We start from the raw sequence: 20,900 nt of genomic DNA, 5'->3' as shown, positions 1-20,900 counted from the left end.
CTATGAAACGGCCATAGAACACCAGACCCGCCCCCAGCCTAGCATTCCCCAAGACATGGGTATCCTTCCATAGGCCCATGTATAGGTTAGCATAGCTGGGGGAGTAACTTTAAAGAACCTTATTTACAAGGGAAAGTACTGTAAGTTGATCTTTAATATTTACATTAGAACCCAACTTTATACTCCTATTTATCATGTGCATGTTGGTTTAGGAGTATGCTTAGAATATTTTTTAATTGAGTACATTTCTGTATAGTTTCTTGTCTTTTCAATTGAAAGAATAGTAGAGTTGTGAGTATACAGTACGAGGGATCATTACAACGTATATATCAATGCCCTCTATGAATTTGTATGTCAATATAAAGTTAGATTTATCAAGTGAATCCTAATCTGTAATCTTTAATGTGTTAAAATTAGCTCAGTTTTTTTTTAAATTTTTGGTAAATTGATATACTGTCAATTTATTGTTTGAAAATTGATTTTGTGTATTTTCTCAATTTTAATATGCTTTCCATTTTTTAATTTACTAATATTCTCCAATTTGCGACTTTGGTTGAATTATTTTCCTTGATTTTTTCCCCAATTGTTTAATATTCTCCTATTTTCTACATTTCCCCCTGCTTTATAACAATTTTTCTAATATTGTCCAATTTTTTAGTTTCACATTTAAAAAAGAAAAAATTATCACCTTTTTCCTAACTCCTACGAATTTGCAAATATTTGAAAATGCAGAAAGGTAAATTAATGCAAATTAATTAATAATAAAACCTGAAGATATATAATGTCAACATTTTGCGCAAAGATTTATTAATACAATTTTTTTTGAGAAGATTTGTTTTTTCTATCAGATGGGTAAATCCATATAACATTAGTGTCTTATCATTTGATGTCATCTGCGTATTTCTAGCAGACATCAAATAATCACCTTTATTGAATTCAACTTAACTTACATTGCTGACAGTCAGGGCTGCCAACAGGGGGGGGGTCTGCCAGGGCTGGTGTCACAGGCCCGCTGGCTTGGGGGGCCCTGTTGGCACTGCAATTTTTCTCCGACCTCTGGCCAGTTGCGGCCAGGCACCCTGTAGGTTTCAGTCAGGTGCTTTGGCGCTCCCCCGAACCCCACAGCTGCTGCCTGGGGCAGGAGGTAGGCGCACAGGGGAGTGGGAGGTAGGAGCGCAGGTGGGGTGGAAGGTAGGTGCCCTTGGTAGGCATGTGGGGGGGGGTGGGAGGTAGGCGTGTGGGTGGTCAGGAGGTAGGCACATGGGGAAGGGCAGAGCACTGGCAGGTTTGGAGATGGGACTGGGGGGTGGAGCGAGTCCGGCGGTTGGCACGTGCGGGACTTCCCACTCTTCTCATGCTTCCCTCCTTGATCGGGAGGTGGGTCCAATGTGGCCATGTGGCAGGTGCAGTTCTCTCCCAGCGCTCCCCCGGTTATCGCTGCCGCACGCTAGTGGCTGTTTGGGCAGGGGGAGGGAGAGATGTTGGAGGTGCCCAGATGCCGCTGCCACCCCTCCGCATCCACTGCCCCCCCTCTGCATCCACAGCCCCCCTCCACATCCACTGCCCCTCCTCCACATCTACTAGCCCCCCTCCGCATCCACTAGCCCCCCTCTGCATCCAATAGCCCCCCTCTGCATCCACTGCCCCATCGGTATCCACTGCGCCCCTCCGCATCCACTGCCTCTGCTCTTGACACAATCCCCAAAGTAAGTCTGAATTTTATATTTATTGGGGAGGTGGGGGTATTTTGTATAGGTATTGGGAGCTGTGGGTATTTTGCATATGTATTGGGGAGGTGGGGGTATTTTGTATATGTATTGGGGAGATGCATTTAAAGCCACTTCATTACCTTAGCGGCTAATCGCTAAGGCAATGAAGGGGTTAACCACCCATGCCAGGCTTATTGTAGGTAGATGGGGTGGGTTAAGGGGGTATTTGTCCCTTGGTGGGTGTTTAGGCCTTGCAAGGGGACTGCGGGTGGAGATAACCCCTTCATTACCGTAGCGGTTAATAAAGCTAAGGTAATGAAGGGGTTAACCCCTCCCACTACCCACCCGCAAGGTCTAAACACCCACCAAGGGACAAATACCCCCTTCACCCACACCGCTACCGACAATAAAAACAATACACACTACAGCCCCACTACTCACCTCCTAGGCCCTCAATAAACATTATGTAGCCATGGGTAGTTTTGGGGCTATAGTTCTATCCTCCTCCTGTGTAGTAATACCTGGTAAGGGCAGGTTTGCCAGGAGCAATCATGGGTTTTCCCCACAGATGACAATAAGATAAAAGTGCGCAACCATAAATCGTACCAGTGCACTTCTGTATGTACATATATTAAAGTGCAAAAAGTTGGGTGATATATAAAAGTATATATATACGTAAATATGAACAAGGGAGCTGTTAGTAGGGGTGGCTCGACATCACCAAGAATTAGAACAGGAAAAACAAAAGAAAACAGCCCACAACGCTCATAGTGTAGTATATCAATAAAATGTATTAAATGACAAAAATAGGTAATCTGGCGCCGGGCTAGGATTTAGCCTTTGAAAGGGGACTTTATACCCGGGAAATACTATACCCTACTGCCCCTTACCAACGTGGCGCTCTCAAATGAGGTCATCGTGTGCTGACGGATCCTCCGGTGCAACACGCGGAGTGAATGTCCAGTGTTGGAGATACGCCGGTGACTCGTAGACTGCCCTGAACTGTGGTAACAGATGGTTGCTGATCCATGGTGTTCCTGATCCCTGTGTGGTGTGGCGTATTATTAATTTTGTCCCATTACATGCTGTTTTAACCTTCACTTGATGTACGCAGATTACCTCTTTTTGTCATTTAATACATTTTATTGATATACTACACTATGAGCGTTGTGCGCTGTTTTCTTTTGTTTTTATTGTTTTTTCCCCACAGATGCTGTGCAGTGAGTCAGTGAAGGTAGTGTCATCAGGCTCTGTGTCCAATTAGAGACACAGGGGTGGTGTTTACTGGAACTATTTTCTGCATAGCACTTCCTGAATTTAGTCAGTGTCTCTACCCTTGAGAGAGACTGGTCTTCCCTATCTGGATTATGCAGGGCTCTGCCAGTCTGAGGCCCTCCCTTCGGGGGAGAGGAGGGAGATCATACCTCTTATTCTATCAGAGGATAATGGGAGAGCAGGGATTGCTTTCACTGCACGTTGGCTGGGAGTGTATGTCCAGAGCCATCCTACGGGCGTGGACCTGATGTCCTGCTAAGCACTTGCTGTAAGATGGACAGTCTGCCATGCATTGGTCTAATAAAGTATTCCTGTGATTCAAATGACTTCTTGCCTGAGACTGGACTCTATCAGGGAGAAGCTGGGAGAGATTCTCCTCCAGAGGGTCTTCCCCAGAGCCCTGGGGATCTGTTGGAGATGGAGGCTTTGTTATTGTGAGTACCACTCTGTTCTACCTCAGAAGCCTGTCCTGATATTCCCCATGCCATCACGGGAGGCTCAAAGCTACTGTTTACAAGCAGTTTGGCACCACACTTTAGCCTGTAACCAGTGTAGTATTTTTCCTAGTATACCCTACATGAGATTGGGGGGGTTACAATTGCTACATCAAATACACTACCCACCCCCTGTGCCCCCACTAACCCCTATACACCCCTAACATGCAGTACATTTTTTTTCTGCACAGGAATACTCTACAGGCCGACAGATGGTCCCTGTGGTTGTCCGGGTGTCCCCGCTTGCCTTCAGTACCAATTCTGTGCTCCAAAAAAATAATTAAAAATCCATAAATACTTTTAAATATAACAATGTATGTTCCATAAGTAAAACAGTATAGTGCGCATCTAAACACCACTAATAAGTGATAAAACAATGATTAAGTGACTAAAGTGCAACTAGCACATACCCTTAGGCTCTAAAATAAATTATAGAGCAACAAAGTGATAAATAAATATAAATGTACAGTACATACAAAACCGTGATAAGTGTCATGAAAAGTGTCTGCAGCTGTATAGAAGGAGTGGCTCAGCACCCCCAAAAGCACTAGAGAAACAAACAAAAAACAGCGTAAAAACGCAAATGGTGAAGTATATAAAATGTAATTAACAATAAAATAGGGTAAGTATTCTGCGTATATGAAAAAATAGAAACAAGAGCATTGAGTGTGTTAAACACACAGGTTACCAGTCAGCAGAAACCGAGGCTGCAAGCAGGAACAGATCCCTCTGGTAAGTAGCCCTTGAAGGTAACCGGACTCAGTCTCAGCTCTTCAGGAGTGGTGGCTTTTTCCACAGGTGATGTAGTTAGTCCATCTTGGGGTACTCGTCTCGTCTCATCAGGGAAATCTCCCTGCATCAGATGGTATCACAGTCCCAAGTAGAGAGCAGATGAAAGCTCTCAGGTGCAGTGAACAGACCACTGACAAGATGGTATATAGTCCGTAATTACAGGCAAAGTTGTGCGTACCCTCTCCTCGTTGCCGACCTCTGCTTGTTACCTGACTACTCAATCTGCCGCCTGCCTCTGACCTCTGCTTGTTATCTGACTACTCAATCTGCCGCCTGCCTCTGACCTCTGCTTGTTATCTGACTACTCAATCTGCCGCCTGCCTCTGACCTCTGCTTGTGACTCCTACTACTCTCCCTGCTGTTCCTGCCACTGGGATCCACTTCAGCCGAAGTCCAATCCTTGACACCGGTTAAGTTCCAGGCATTAGCAGGTTAATCTATGGGCCATTGATCCCCCTTGTTCTTTCCTTGAAGTTGAAGGAAGAGAGGTGGTGACTCATGGCCTGTGTACAACCCCCTTGGAGGTGGGTACAGTCTTTGAACCCGCCCCTTCCAGATTCTTCTTGGGAGAAATCTAAAAGTTAGAGGGATTCAGTTCCTGCTCTCCGAGGAGAAAGGAAGGTTATGAGTCTTCCCCATTTCGGGGAAGCAATGCCACTCTAGGCCGGCTGGCCCAGAGGCCAACCAGATCTGATGCCCCCTGATATTGGGCAGGACCATCTAGAGGTCCTGGGGACCACAGAGAGTCTGTGGAGGAGGAGAGATTTAAAGAAGGAGAAATAAAGCTGCTTATTCCTCATGCCTCTGCCTGGGTGTCGGTTACTGGGCAGGAGGGAAAAAACTGCAGTGATGGGAACTGATATCCCACGTCCTGGGATCCTTTCATGGCTGGAGGCGCTGTACCAATGAGTCAGTAAATAAATAACAACTGTAAAGCCTGTCCTGGTTGCCCCTTACCACTGCGGCCACTAGGTACTCCTGAATGGCACTCACCCCTGCCAGGCACCCATGATGAAGGCCATCCTCATCCTCACCCCGTCCTTGCTCTCCAGAGCTGCAAAAAATACACAAGAAAAAAAAGAGACAATATAATGTCCCCTAACCCCTTAATCACCTGAGTGGTTAGTAACTGCTAGAGTAATTAAGGGGTTAACCCACCCTCCCCACTACTCACCCGGGAGGCCTAACCACCCGCCCCCACTACCCACACATGAGACCTAACCACCCTCACCCACTACCCACCTGGGAGGCCTACCCACACTTGGGGACAATACCCCCTTCACCCACCCCCACTACCCACAATAAAAACACTACACAGAACTGCCCCACTACCCACCTCCTAGGCCCCACCATTAACATTACCATATTTAATAAACATTAATACATAACCCACCCCCTGTGCCCCACCATAAAAACATGATTATTATTTTACATACAGGGTTAATACCCCAGGCCTACGGTAGTCCCTGGTGGTCCCGACGGGTGTTCACAGGCCCACAGTGCACAAGAAGAGGGTGCCCACAGGGTCTGGGGGTCTCCAGGTGGTCCCTGCTAGGTGCCGTGGGCCTCCAGGTGGTACCCGTGGCTCACCCTGGGCCACAAGGGGGTCCACGGGTGGGCCTGCAGGTGTCTGGGGGTCCCCGGGTCATCCCCACAGGTGTCTGAGGCCATCGGGTGGTTCCCACGGGGGTCTGGGGGACATCGGGTGGTCATCCCTGTGGGTTCGAGGGGCCCCCACAGCTGTCCCCATGGGTCTGCAGGTGGTACCTGTGGGCGTCTGGGGTTCCTCAGGTAGTCTCCATAGGTCCCCGAAGACCTAGGGTATCAACCCTATATGTAAAACAATAAAACATGTCCTACATTAAAATAAATCAAAATCAACCCCCCCCCCCCACCACCACCAAACACATACAGCACAGTAATGTGCAAAATAACTATTATTCACATATGGGTAATAGATTATTTGCCCATTATTAAACTAGCATAAATAAAGTAAATAAATACAGTTCTACTTACCACAGCAATATTATTTATGTCCTCATCAGGATTTGCAGCTCCCTGTCCTCCGTTGCCACAAAAATACATTGCAAATACATTCTAATGTCCCCTAACCCCTTAATTACCTTATTGGTTAATAACTCCGTTAGTAATTAAGGAGTTAACCCAGGCAGTCACCCATGGAGTCACCCACTGAGGCAGTCAGTGACCCAGGCAGTCACCCACTCAGGCAGTCTGTCACACACCCAAACAGTCAGTCAGTCTAGGCAGGCAGTCAGTTACCTGCTTCCGTATTAACAATAACAAGAAAAAAGTTAAGTAAAAGTTGCGCGGTAAAAAAAATGTTTCTGTGGTAGGTGCGCTATGAGTGAGGGTGGGGGGGGACTGTTCCTTTCGTTTGTCCTGGGTCTCATGATTTCTGTTGGTGGCCCTAATGACAGTGCAAAGAATTTATGATGCATGTGTATTGCTAAACAGTTGAAAACATTACCAAAATCAAGTTGATTAGAAAACAATTTGCATATATTTCATTTTGTCTTCTAGTTTAATAAAAATAAACATATTATAGTCAAAATGTTAGATTACATAGGCGATATGATTACTTATTGATTTAAAGAATGCTACAGAAAAAGCCACCAACATTCGACTACATGTCAAGATGAAAACTGCACTATGCCGCAATATCTCAAGAGGTGGACCCAAGCAGACTATATTGGCCCATCGGATTAACAAAGATTAATGCAGCGGGGTCCCTGCTGCGTGAATCCTACTGGGGTTTATCTGTCTGTAAAAGACGTGCAATAAGAGAGAGACTGAATCAGTCACTTGAACTGCGCACCAAATAAAATACATTGAACTCTCCCCCCCCCCCTGCCCTCAACATAGTACAATAATGGGCAAAATCCCTATTATCGATATCTGGATAATAGCTCAATTGCACATTAAAAACATTAAACATAACCAAAACATTAACCAGCATATACAGTAGTAAATTAAAGTTCTACTTACCCCTTCCAGGATGAAGGCCATCCTCCTCCTCCTCGTCTTCCTCTTCTTCAGTGAGCACCACCAACAAAAAAATACTACTGGCCACTAACCCCTTAATCACCTTAGTGGTTTGTAACCCCTGATGTAATTAAAAGGGTTAACCCCCCCTCCCGCTACCAACCCAGGAGACATAACCACCCTCCCCAGGTCTCCTACCACCCCCGATTGATTGGCACAGTATCACACCCATGCCCTATGGGTATGAGCTGCCATGATGCCAGCTAATATGCAACCTACCAATCTCAAAAACAAGCCCCAAATTAAAAACACATTCAATTTAAATCCAAAAAATTAAAATAAACCAATTGATTGGCACAGTACCACACCAGTGCCCTGTGAGCATGAGCTGCAATTATGCCAGGCAATACTGTATGCAGCCTGCCTGCAAATCCCCAAAACAAGCCTCACATTTCAAAGACATTCCATTTAAATCTAAAATATGCCAATAAACCTATTGATTGGGACAGTACCACACCAATGCCCTGTTGTGTGTCACTCTGTTAGTCAATGGGCAACCTGCAAAAAAATAAATAATGTAATGCATCAAATAAAAAACATTACTGTACATTTGAATAAATAAAAATGCCAATACAGTACCAACCTACAAAAAAAACCCTACAAATAAAAACACAAGCAGCAAACAAGACATTTACATTGGAATACAAACGTTACAGTATGCCAATGCAAATGCCAACCTAAAAAAAATACAACATTAAATAAAATACAATCAATCTTTTACTTACTTTTTGATGTCTCCACCCACTAAATACGGCTCCAAAAGCAACATCAGCAACAGCAGCAACAACTTCTGGTCTATGACACAATGCTCCTCAACAGGCACGGTCCACAGGTAAAATCTTTAATTATTTTCTTCTTTCTTTTCTTCATCTGTAATTTGTAATCCATTTGGGCTAGTCTTCTTTAGCTTCATTGGTACTTGTAATCTACTCATGGTTCTTCTTTATCTTCATCTGTACTTGTAATGTAAATCCAATTGGGGGGAGATGTTGACTCTTCATCTTCTTAGCATCAAATGAGACTGCACTGGCCTTATATAAGGCCTGCGATGTCAAATTTGACTGTCAAATGGTTCCCAACCACCTGATTGGCTGGGATAACAATGTGACAGGTGTCCCCGTTAGGATATGAAGTCATCAAAAGGGAGTGAAGCCAGCCAATCATAAAGTCTCAGCTTCCTTTCCTTTTAAGACGTCACCAAAACCAGAAAGGCTGCCATCACATAGTACTGGAACCAATAGGATTTAGGGTCATCCTATTGGTTGTAGTAAACAATGTGATGGCAGCTTTTTTTTTAGAGGATGTGACTGTGACGGTAGGGGGTAGCCAGTATTTATAATAAAGGTGAAGCCAGACTGGTTACCTCCGAAAACCGTGGGTCCATGGCAGCTAAGTAGCACCATAAACTAGGGACAATATAATTTATATCTAAAACCTGTCCTGTTGTGGGTTTTACTAGTTCCCCTTCCCCAATAAATATGAGACGTTAGGAGTGGGAGTTTTAGGTGGATATTTGGGCGAAAATGTGTTTATCTTTATTGTAGGAGGTCAGGAGACAAAGTTACCGATAGTCTCGTAATTCTCCCCGATGTGCAGGCATGATTTGTGGGTAATGCAGATATGGGAAATGAATACCTTCTTTGTTTGTAGCCCGGTCTACTCATGCCTTAAATTAAAGCATTTTTACTTGCTAGCAGCCTCCAGCCCTTTATTTTTACAGCAGTGCTCCACCACTCTTTTTCTCAACATGATTTGTGAGTAAGCAAGGTGAATTATACCAGGGCTACACAATATCCCACAGATTCCAGGTTTCGAGCCCTAGTATCCGAGACCAATTTCCCCCACATGTATAAGGTTCTTCAAGAGATATATGTTTAATAAAACAGCATGTTATATTTTATACAGTATGTATTAATGTCTATACAGTCAGTCGGGGCATCTACATACAGTAGGCCCCGGGATGTATACTTAGACATAATAAATCAAATTTGAGAAGGGAAGTTAGGAGGTGAGAAAAATGTTTGGTGAGCGGGGAAGGGCAGAGTACCAGGTCCGGAGAACAAGGGCACCCCGCTGGGGCACCTTTTGGACTGCCAGACCTGGTGGAGCCTGCCCAGCGGGAGGCAATGGGATGGCTGGGGGAAGATGCTGCTGGTAGGAACGTTACCTATTGGCCAATTCTTATTTCCCACTCGCCCGGCATTTAGAGCTGGCTTGGCACGCCCCCTCCTCTGACGTCAGCAGCCAGACGACCCCATTCTGATTGACTGGCTCAGTTACGATCCGTTCTCTGATTGGTCGCTAGTCTCCTTTCCATGTTAAACATAGAAAAGCAGGGTCTATGTAAGGAGACTGCCCGATAAGAGAACCAGACTATCTGTGGCTTCAGTCGGCGACGCAAAGGTGGGCTTTTCAAAAGTTGTGAATACCGGCTTCTTTTTTGGAGCTAGGAAAGCCTGCCTAGCTGAGACTAAGTCAGACGCGGGGACCAAGTTCTGAAAATAGAAAGTAGTGGTCGTGGTTGTGTATTCTCCCCGAAAAGAGTACCATGAAGTCCAAGATGAGGTCCCGATCAGGGTAAGTATTCCGAAGCAGGCCCCCTGCATGTATTTGAGGCTAGTTTTCGACACCAGACACCAAGTAATTGTGTATTTTTCCTGTATTTTGTATATTCATTGTGTGTACGCGGGCTTCACCCGAATAAACATTTTATTCCACTACCTTGTTATGCCTAGTGAATGATACCAGAAGGTTAAAGGTGTTAAACGTGCTTGTCTCCTGTGACAAGTTTTTTCTGGTGGCAGTGCTGGGATCATTAGGCTTTGGATAGGATTTCTTGCGGTGAATCATAGTACAAAGACATGCTTGCAGATTAAGTACAGAACAAGTAGTGTCAGACACACATTATTCAAAGCAAGGAATCACAATGTTCAGTTTCACTCAGTTAGAAGTGGAGATGTCTCTCTAAACAGGATGGTAGAGGTCCTGGAATCGCTCTGCCATTGTCCCCCTGTGTGAAGTCTATCGACTGCCGACTGCCAGGCGAGCTAAGGCTCTTCTCGAGGAGGATCTGTAGAAGTATGAGGTGAATATCCACCACGCCATTGAGGCGGTGGTTGAAGGGGCAGCCCAGGTAGTGGCTGCCGCCATCCCTAGCGAGGGAGACACTGAGCCTGGGGGTCCGGCCGTGGTCTCCCCGGTGGCTCAGGTGGCTCCAACTACTACCCATGATGAGTTTGCAGCCATGATTGCATTCCTGGGTCTAGGGTCTACTCAGGAGCAGCTACTGCAGATGGCACAACTGTCTTTCTGCACCACAGCACCCTCCGTGTCCGGCAATGGCAATTCCCACTACCATCCACCCAAGGTATCTTACCACATTTTTGGAAAGTTTGTGGATGGTACCGATGATATTGATGGCTTCCTCAGGTGTTTTGAGAATCAATGCGGATGGTACTCTCTCCCTCATGAAGAATAGGTGAAATACCTGTCCCCTCTGTTGAGTGGGAGGGCACAGGCAGCATTCCAGGAGATCAGTCAGGAGGATGGTGAGGACTACGTGCATGTCAAAGCCATCGTGCTGAGACGATACCGGGTCAACCCGGAGACCTAACGGGAGCAGTTCAGATCTGATGAAAAAACCTCCCGGGACTCTCAAAACAGAGTTCATGGCCCAGCTAGCCTCAAGAGTACCCAGTGGTTAGAAGGGCACATAGCCCTCACCCACAAAGAACTGCTCGTTCTGCTGATCGGATAGCAGTTATATCAGAAGTGCTTGCCCGAGGTCTGATTGACCACAAGTCGGCTGACCACAAGGAAGCAGCGATCATGGCAGACGACTATGTTACCACCCGACCACAGTATAGGAAGTGGGTCCAGCTTCCTACAACAGCACCCACCAGCCGGACGGGCAAGCCAGCTGATCTCCCCTCAGCTACCCCGACCTGGAGGACAAAGTATTCTACCGGGAGGAGTGCAGCAAAGCTGGCAGAGTTTGTGCATGAGTGCCGGTGCTACCAATGCAACTGGACCGGGTATCTGAAGCCAGATTTCACCAACCTTCCATGCTCCAGCAACCCCCCTCTAGAATAACGTACCCCATCTGCAAAGCCGGTCGCCTTCATGGGATTGTCACCTACAGAGGAGCAGCAAGCCACCATGAAGCAAGTGCAGCAGTGGATCCAGGACGTCAATCCTGCAGAAGCTAGCAGCGGAACAATGGAGGAGACAGATGGGTACCAAGTTGCAGCAGTAGAGCTGCAGGTGAATGATGTTCGGAGAAAGCATTTGCATCCAATGACCATCGAGTTCGCCAGGAAGACAGCCCGATCGACTCCGGGGCCACAGTCACTCTGGTGCGACCTGATATGGTCAGCCCAGAGCATCTGCTCCCAGGAACAGGGATGCAGGTCACCATGCCCAATTGGGGTTCTAGGTCAATCCAGGTCACCCGGGTGTTCCTTGACTAGGGTGCCGTTCAAGGAGTGAGGGATGTTGGTGTCCTGTATGGCTTACATACTGAGATCTTGCTCAGTAATGACCTGGAACACCTCATCTGCTCTTTTGCTGAAGAATTTGCTCCTGTGCCTGCTGTCACACAGAGCCAAAGTGGGGCAGTTGCCCAGGCAGGAGAGTTTTTGGTACCCCTGCCCCCAGAGGAGATCACAGTTCCCCTGCATTTGGAACCACCATGTCCAGAGGCCCCTGAGGGACCAGGGAGGTAAGCTAGACCGAGTCTGTACTATGTACTGACCTCCCTTCCATCATCCCGGTTTCCCCATCCCCTGACTTAGTGACTGAGGGTGAGTAGCCAGAGTTCAGTGAATAATTAATGGAAGCTGTATGCTCTGATCCTGAATTAGAGGGCATGAGACTCGGGCGGCTGAGCCTGTCTCTAAGAGAGGGTTGTATTGATTCCTCTGGCACCCTGGGCTATTGTAGAGAGATCAAGCCCCTGGGGCTCCAATAAGGGTATGGACAGGTAGAAGGCAGCTAGTGGTACACAGGGAGTATAGGCAGCAGTTGTTACAGGTACCCCACTCCATCCAACTAGCAGGGCATCAGGGGGTCTCCCGCACCAGATCCTGACTCCTGTAGAATTTCTACTGGCCGGGGGCATTACAGGAGGTATCAGTATTTTGCTGCACCTGTGATGCTTGCCAGCATGTAGGCAAGTTGGTTGACTGTGCGAAGGTTCCCCTTAAACGACTACCTGTGATCAGTGAGCCTTTCTAGAGGGTAGCTGTGGACATAGTGGGTCTGCTTATGATCCCTAGTTGGTCAGGGAAGCGTTACATCCTCAAGGTGGTTAATTTTGCAACCAGGTACTCCTGAGACTGTAGCACTATCATCAATTGAGCTATGAAAGGATGCTGAAGAATTGATAGGATTTTTACTAGAGTAGGGGCGCAATTCATGTCTGATTTGCTCCAGTGTATCTGGGCTACATGCGGGGTTACATCCCTCCATACTGTAGTTCAATGGGAATTTGAAGCAAATGCTGTGAGCATTTGTGGAAGTTGAACAGGGAGACTGGGAGGCTCATCTGCAGCATTTGCTGTTTACATACCGAGAGGTACCACAAGAGTCCACCGGGTTCTCTCCTTTTTAGCTTCTACATGGGTGCCGTATCCGGGGACCGCTTGATCTGTTCCGTGAGGGATGGGAAGGGGAAGCTACAGATACTGATGCTTCTGTGCTACAGTATGTGGTAGATCTCAGAGACTGGTTAGAAAGGCTCATGGGGTTAGCACAGGCTAACCTGCAGGCAGCTAAGACCAAACAGAAGCTTTGGCATAACAAAAATGCCTGTAGCAGAGAATTCATCCCTGGGCAGCAAGTGCTTGTTCTGAAGTCCACTCAGCAGAACAAACTCCTGGTTGCCTGGGCTGGCCCATATACGGTACGGTATGCAGACCCTCCGCCGGTCTGCATTCTCTGTCCCTAGGGTGTTCAACTCACCAGGTAGGAAAGTCACTGCTGCTTCTGCACTGTTCTTTATTTCTCAGGGTAGCCGTTCTGTTGCTCGTTACGCATTCGAGTTTAGGACGATCTCTGCGGAGACGAATTGGAATGAAGAATCTTTGTTTGCTGCATTCTGGCAGAGATTATCAGAGACTATAAAAGATGAACTGGCTACTCATGATCGGCCTACCGACTTAGAGGATCTCATTGCTATCTGCATCAAAGTAGACCATCGCCTCCAGGAAAGAAAGTCTGAAAGACGCCTTCATCACATGGCCTCTCCCAGGATAAACCCCAACCAGGTGGGTCAGTTTGAAGTCCCTGCTCTAGATTCCCCCGAACCTATGCAATTGGGAGTCAAAGTGCTAAATGTCAGGAAATGTATGTAAACAGTTTGCATAGCAGATGTCCAGGCATCCTGGAGAAAAGTAGACTTTCTGCCGACGTGCAAGGGGGCTTGGTCAGGCATGCTAAACGGGTTAAGTGTGAAGTTAGTGCATGACCCTTAGCATGCCATGAAGCCCTTTGCCTGGTTGCAGGAACTACTGCCAAACTTGTCATTGGGTGGGAATTTGCTTCCCACGCCAGATTGGCTGTGTATTACCCAGAAAGGCTTGGGAGGGTGTTATAAGCCCATGCAGGCTATCGGGTGTGTGTTCTACATCATTCATTTGTGTGACATCGGAAAGGACTGCGTGCGGTACAAGACGTTTCATCTCAACCAAGGATTGTACCTCGCTGTAAAAGTTCGTTAGAACTAAGGACTTAGAAATGAATTCTGCAAGCGCAGAACAAACCTACTTCTTTCGGCAGAGAAACAGGGGCTGCAAGTGGTGCCCCTAGCCAAAGAACGTTTTGCGTCTCTTGTTCATGTATAAACCCTGCTCCTGGGAATTAATACATAGAGACTGCATTTCATGGACTTTCATTCTGGAAACCAATTATTTTGTTTTACCTCATTCCCGTAAGTGTTATTTCGTGTTATCTTGTAAATCAAGCTGTGTGTGTTTCTTGTGCGAATAAATACAATTTATTTTATCTCACGTTTTCTCAATCAAAGGATCCAGGTATATTTTCGTAAGGTAAGCACTGGTCTCCCGTGACATTCCAGTACCATGTGATGGCAGCTATTCTGGTTTTGGTAATGTCATCTTAAAGGGAAAGGAAGCTGAGCCTTTCTGATTGGCTGGCTTCACTCCCTTTTGATGACATCATATACTAAGGGGAAAAAAACCTGTCACATGGTTATCACAGCCAATAGTTGGGAACCATTTGTCAGTAAAATGTGACATCACGGGTCTTATATAAGGCCAGTGCAGTCTCAATTGATGCTAAGCAGATGAAGAGGCAACATTGCCCCCCATTTGGATTTACAGTACTAGTACAGATGAAGATAAAGAAGGACCACGAGTGGATTATAAGAACAGATGAAGCTAAAGAACACAAAAATGGATTACAAATTACAGATGAAGAAAATAAAGAAGACAATAATTAAAGATTTTACCGTGGACCGTGGCTGTTGAAGAGAATTGCATTGTGGACCAGGAGTTGCTGCTGCTGTTACTGTTGTAGTTGCATTCGGTGGGTGAAAAAAATCAAAAAGTAAGAAAAAGATGGATTGTATTTTATTTAATGTTGTATTTTTTTTTTAGTTTGGCATTTGCATAGGCATACTGTAACTTTTGTATTCCAATGTAAATGTACTGTGCCAATCAATGAGTGGTGGTAGGAGCCCGGGGGGGGTGGTTATGTCTCCAGGGTTGGTAGCGGGAGGGGGGTTAACCCCTTTATTAGGAAGGATTCCAGGAGGAAAAAAGCAGAGCACTGCTGCAATGCAAAACGGGTTAAACACAGAGTAATTGAAATAAGAACACCTTTATTGCATGGTGTAGAACTTGGAGTGCAGGTAGAAAAACTCTAATGCGTTTCGCGCATAGTGCTTTGTCAAAGAGTATGTTCGCGTTCTCAGTGGGTGATTAATAGTGTGTAAGCTCCACCCCCTACCAGTGATGACAAAGTGGGTGTATGGCGCGAAACCGCCATGAACAAATCCGATTGATTAGGATAACCACAAATATGTAAAGACATCGCCGAACATCACTATGAAGGGGAGGGGGAAATGTGACACATACAACATCGCAACATAAAGAATACATACTATTACATTAAACAGAGTTTATGTATAAACATAAAATACTTTTGGGTAAAAACAACCTGCACATGGAAACAACATATAAACAGTATATCTATGTCTGCTGAACTTAGCTCCGTTATGATTATGTTCCCAAATACCACTAACACTATATAAAGTGTGTCTAACAATTATTTCTGTATTTCTTCGCCATAAATTATTCATGACCTCATTAGTTTTATTTTGTGCGGCAAAGCGACACAGTGAGGAACATTGAGAGATATGATGCTGCATATAGTAACCTATATTCACTAAAGTTACTCGTACGCAAAGCTTATTTGTGCAGCAACTACATGGGAACATGAGATAATGTAAAAAAAACATATCTACACTGAGCCAAATATTTTGAGGCACCATCTTGATTTAAATGACATTTCTATATCTACAGTAGTAAATTAAAGTTATACTTACCCCTTTCGTGATGAAGGCCATCCTCATCCTCCTTGTCTTCCTCTTCTTCAGTGAGCAGCACCAAAAAAAAATACTACTGGCCATTAACCCCTTAATTACTTTACCGGTATCTCTCTGCTTTTAAATGTCCCGATCACGTGACCGTGGATGTAAACAAAGCAGAGAGCTACCGGCACCTCATAACAGGGGCCTGTATCTCAGGAAGCAGGGGGTCCCCGGACCTAAAACCAATGCGGTTCTGCTCTGTAGACCCCCTGCACATCTACACTAGAGTCAAAACACACATATCAATAAACAATAATGCATTACCGTAGCGGATGAAGCTGCCTTAATGTAATTTTTATTAATAGTGTGTGTGTTGTCTATTGCAATGTTTATTGGGAGCAATTATCCCCACTAAACATGCTACTGTATTGTGCCTTAACCCATTCATTGCCTTAGCGAATAGTCGCTATGGTAATGAAGCTGCTTTAATGTATTTTTTTTAATAGTGTGCGGGAGCAGGGCGTCTCCTAAGCTGAACTGCATTGATTTCAGCCTCAGGGATGCCCTGATTCCCGAGTTACAGGCCCGGTATGGGGCATCGGGTGCCAGTGTCGCCGCCATTTTTATTGCGTACACGTCGCGTGACGTGTGACGTGGGACGTGTGACATGTAAACAATGGGATACCGGCACCCGATGCCCCATACTGGGGCATGTAACTCGGGAAGCATGGGGTCCCCGAGGCTTAAATCAATGCGGTTCAGCTCAGGACATAGGGAATGGGTGGGATACTGTGCCAATCAATTTTTTTTTTTTTAATTTTTTGTTTAAACATTTTGTTTAATTTGAATATGTTTTCAATTTGAGACTTGTTTTGGGGATTTGCAGACAGGCTGCACACAGTATTGAGTGGCATGGGGCATAGGTGTGGTACTATGCCAATCAATGGGTGGGGTTAGGTGCCCTGGGGTGGGTGGTTAGGTCTTCCGGATGGGTAGCGGGAGGAGTGTTAACACCTTAATTACCTTAGTGGTTACTAACCGCTTAAGGGGTTAGTGACTAGTAGTTATTTTTTTTGGTGGTGCCCACTAAAGAAGAGGAAGATGAGGAGGACGAGGATGGCCTTCATCCTGGGAGGGGTAAGTAGAACTTTACTACTGTATATGCTGGCTGGTTAATGTTTTGGTTATGTTAAATGTTTTTAATCTACAAACAAGTTATTATCCAGATATGGATAATAGGGATGTACTGTATGGGGGTTGGGAGAAGGGTGTTCAATGTATTTTAATTATGTCTTTTATTGTAATATTTATTGGTGGCAGAATGATTGAGTGAAGGGGGTAATAGCCCCTTTTTGGGTGGTTAGGCCTCTCGGGTAGGCAGTGGGAGGGTTTAACCCATTCATTACCATAGCAGTTACTACCGCTAAGGCAATGAAAGGGTTAACCTCTCCCACAACCTTCCCGGTAGGCCTAACCACCCACCCTGGGGATATTACCCCCTTCAGTTACCTCCTCTATCCCCAATAACCCTGGTAATGTGCTTTAACCCCTTCATTGCCTTAGCGGTTAGCTGCTGAGGTAATGAAGCTGCTTTTATTTAATTTTAATATTACAGTATTGTAGCAGAAGGTCTCCGGAGCTGAACTGCATTGGTTTCAGGTCTGGGGACACCCTGCTTTCCGAGTTACAGGTCCTATTATGGTGTGCCGGTATCCCTCTGGTTTGTTTAAATCCCCGATCACGTGGGCCATGACGCGGGAGAATTTAAACATGGCGGCCGGGATACCGGCACCCCATAATGGGGCCTTTAACTCAGGAAGTAGGTGGTGCCCCGGACCTGAAATCAATGCAGTTCAGCTCCACAGACCCCCTGCTACAATACTGTAATATTAAAATTAAATAAACCCCACGCGACCACTTGTTAGAAGCGCGCAGGTAGAGTAACTGATTCAGTCTATCTCTTACTGCGTGTCTCTTACAGTCAGGTAGAACCCGGTAAGATTCACGCAGCAGGGACCCCTGCTGTGTTTATCCGATGGACCATTAGTCTGCTGCGGTCAACCTAGCGAGAATCACAGTGAGATCTTGAACATTTGGACGAGATATTTTTGAATGCTGGTGGCTGCATCTTATGGTGAAGTACAGTACTGATTTTTGGAAACTGCCGTTTTGGAGGACCTCTGTTATTGTAATATTTTCTTCATGCTATTCCACTGATGATATTTTGGAATTTGAGGTATAAAGTGACATTAGTAAAATTAAAATAAATATACTTACAAGATGGACCTTGCCAGTGTGACAATTTCCTCGTTCTGGTCCATAATCAATCACATTTAAACACTTTGGCTGTTAAAAAAATAGAAAAAGCACATTTTATTATCAATACATTTTGTCTGAGAAAAAAAACAGTAATATTATCATTTGTCTTTGTTTCAAAGATTGCATTGAGTTTTTAGATGTTATAATACATTAACGCTGCATTTCGATCCTGTAGATAATTACAGTTTTATGTGTTATGGCATGTGACAGTTATATACAGTAGTTGATGAGGTTGGAAAAAGACATACAGATGGGACCAGATTCATTGTCACATTTATCATTGCGGGAGGTGCATCCCCCCCTAACACATTTTACGGCTGCTCGCGGGTGACCCGCGAATAAGTCGTGGCCCGGGACAATGGAATTTTAGCGCTGGTTCAAAACCACCCAGAAATGATAATAGGTGCTGTGTGTTTAAAGTGCGTCTTTAAAATCTTCAAAATCTAAATGCAATATGAAGTAATCGTCCCATATTCCGTTCATTTTGTATGATACAATATGATATATAATAGTATTGAAATGTAACCAACCACTTATTCCCTTAAAAACTTCAGATGACTAAAAAGTATTATAAAATAATAAATATTTTTATTTGATAACATTGACTTTATGAAATGAAAAATATAATAATACTAATTTCTTCGCTCTTCCAAATGTGAAATCTTCTTCATTCAGCATCTTCTTCAGGCTTGCTGGCTCTTGGACATTTTCTGCTGTTAATAGAGAAAATTGTATGTTAATAATCGTAAATAAATACAGTAGTGTACTGCACAAATTACATGTGTACTGTATGCATGTTGTTGAATTTATGCGCATGCGAGTCTCTATGGAACCTTGGTTGAAATGCACATGCATGTCATTGACGTTCTGCGCATGCTTGTCTCTATAAAACCATGCAGAAATGCATAGGTGTGTCATTGAATTTCTGCGCATGTGAGTATCTATGGAACCTGTAAGAAGTATTCAGTCCGCTCTCATGCTTCCTAAATGTAACGCTTGCGCGAGCCCACAAACAAGACCTGACCCCGGCACTGAAGTGGGAAGGACTGTGCCACACACCCACAGTAGCGGGGGCGAGCCCAGAAGGTGGTTTGTAGCGTTGCTGGGTCTAGGTATGTAGAAAGGGTTAATCCAATACTTGCCGGGATCCGTGGGTTAGAGAGGTTGGAGTTGGAGTCCGTAAGCCTGTGGTCTGGGGTTGGAGAGTTACTTGTAGTCGTTATCCGTATGCCAGGGGTCAAGAGCCAGAGAGAATCCAAATGCAAAGCCAGGTCGGTACACGAGAGGTTAACTGCAGAGAACAAGACAAGACTGGGCTGGACAAGATAGCCAATAAGAGCGTTGGCAACTTTCTCAAGAAGCGAATCAGCGCAAAGCCGGTAGAAAAAGCCGGGTTAGCGGGGAATCTGAATGAACCAAGGGATATGCGCGAGTTACCACCTTCTTGTCTGGTCACTCAATGGTACCTGCGGTGACAGGCTCCTCCAAGTCTGGTACAGCAAGTGGCAGCTCGGATGACTGTCATTAATTCCAGGACTTGGGTACTCATCCTTTCCCTGCTGACCATTTGCCTCTCACATCTCTGGCTACTTTGAACTCCGATGTTCAGCAGACTTACTTGCACATATGGGTTAGCCCTTGCAGTCTGTCTGAACATTGGTTCCGAAAGTCCAAGCTCATTACAGTGCACAATAGTACATTACAATGTATTAATAAAATACACTTAAAACATTCCTACGTCTCTGGGCATGGGGAATAGAATAGAAAGAATAGAAAGATGTACTTTTATTCCAATCAGCCTTTATTCCCCACACACTATCTTTGTGACTTAGCTGGACTGAGAGTCCCCCCACAACCTTATATACAGTTGGGGAGACCCACAAACTCAATACAGTTTCTGGGACATCTTGGCACTAACGGGGACCTAGAGATTCTGGCCCCTTAATCTAGAAATTCCCTCAGCTACAGGGATACCTGTTCATCCCTGTGCCTCATTTAGGCAATAGGTATATAAATATAACAAATTGTCTCTAAGTACAGCTTAGGGTACACTGCCGTTCTCGATAATAATTTGCTTTGGAATATTATGTACACATTTTACCAAGCTTTTGCAATAATGGAATTTTCCCCTACTGTTCAGTAGGCCTCTTACTCACTGATATTACTTCATCTAACAGGAAAGAAATTGAGGAAGTAGCCAGTGTGGAAAGATAAGAAATAACTGTCAAGGGTTGCTGTACAATATAGAAATAATTTCTCTAAAATAGAAAAAATATGTTATTCTGTGTGAGAATATGTTATTCTGTGTGAGTACAAAAGTGATGTAGACAGAGAGAATATAAGCTTTGTATAATGCCAGAGCAGAACAGAGAACAGAACCGAACAACATGAGACTTTCAACATGAGAGTGCAGCCGCAGCAACGCAGTAGGAACGAGACAGCACTCAGAGGTCATTTTTAAAAAGATTGTATTAGAGTACGTGGCACAAATGCCAACGTTTCGGTCCACACAGGGGGACCTTTCTCAGGCAGTGCAACAAACACAGTGATCTTGACTACTATATATACCCACCATCCCATGTGAACACAATGAACAATCAATCAATCATGCACTGTGAGGACCGAAACGTTGGCATTTGTGCCACCTACTCTAGTACAATCTTTTTGAAAATTACCTCTGTGTGCTGTCTCTTTCCT

The 20,900-nt window shown here is 45.1% G+C and overlaps 1 protein-coding gene across 1 annotated transcript in view; it reads right to left on the bottom strand.

The window, feature by feature from the left end:
* Nucleotides 1–20,900, bottom strand: part of RGS11 (regulator of G protein signaling 11) — a 786,758-nt gene that overhangs the window by 341,675 nt on the left and 424,183 nt on the right. Inside the window, exon 9 of the mRNA XM_075565212.1 lies at nucleotides 18,162–18,230. Coding sequence (XP_075421327.1) covers nucleotides 18,162–18,230 — 69 coding nt within the window. The remainder of the gene's footprint in view (nucleotides 1–18,161; nucleotides 18,231–20,900) is intronic.

The sequence above is a fragment of the Ascaphus truei genome, chromosome 11 (genome assembly GCF_040206685.1).
Source record: "Ascaphus truei isolate aAscTru1 chromosome 11, aAscTru1.hap1, whole genome shotgun sequence".
Taxonomy (NCBI): domain Eukaryota; kingdom Metazoa; phylum Chordata; class Amphibia; order Anura; family Ascaphidae; genus Ascaphus; species Ascaphus truei.
Note: the sequence above shows the minus strand (reverse complement) of the source record. Positions and strands in the feature narration are given on the sequence as shown.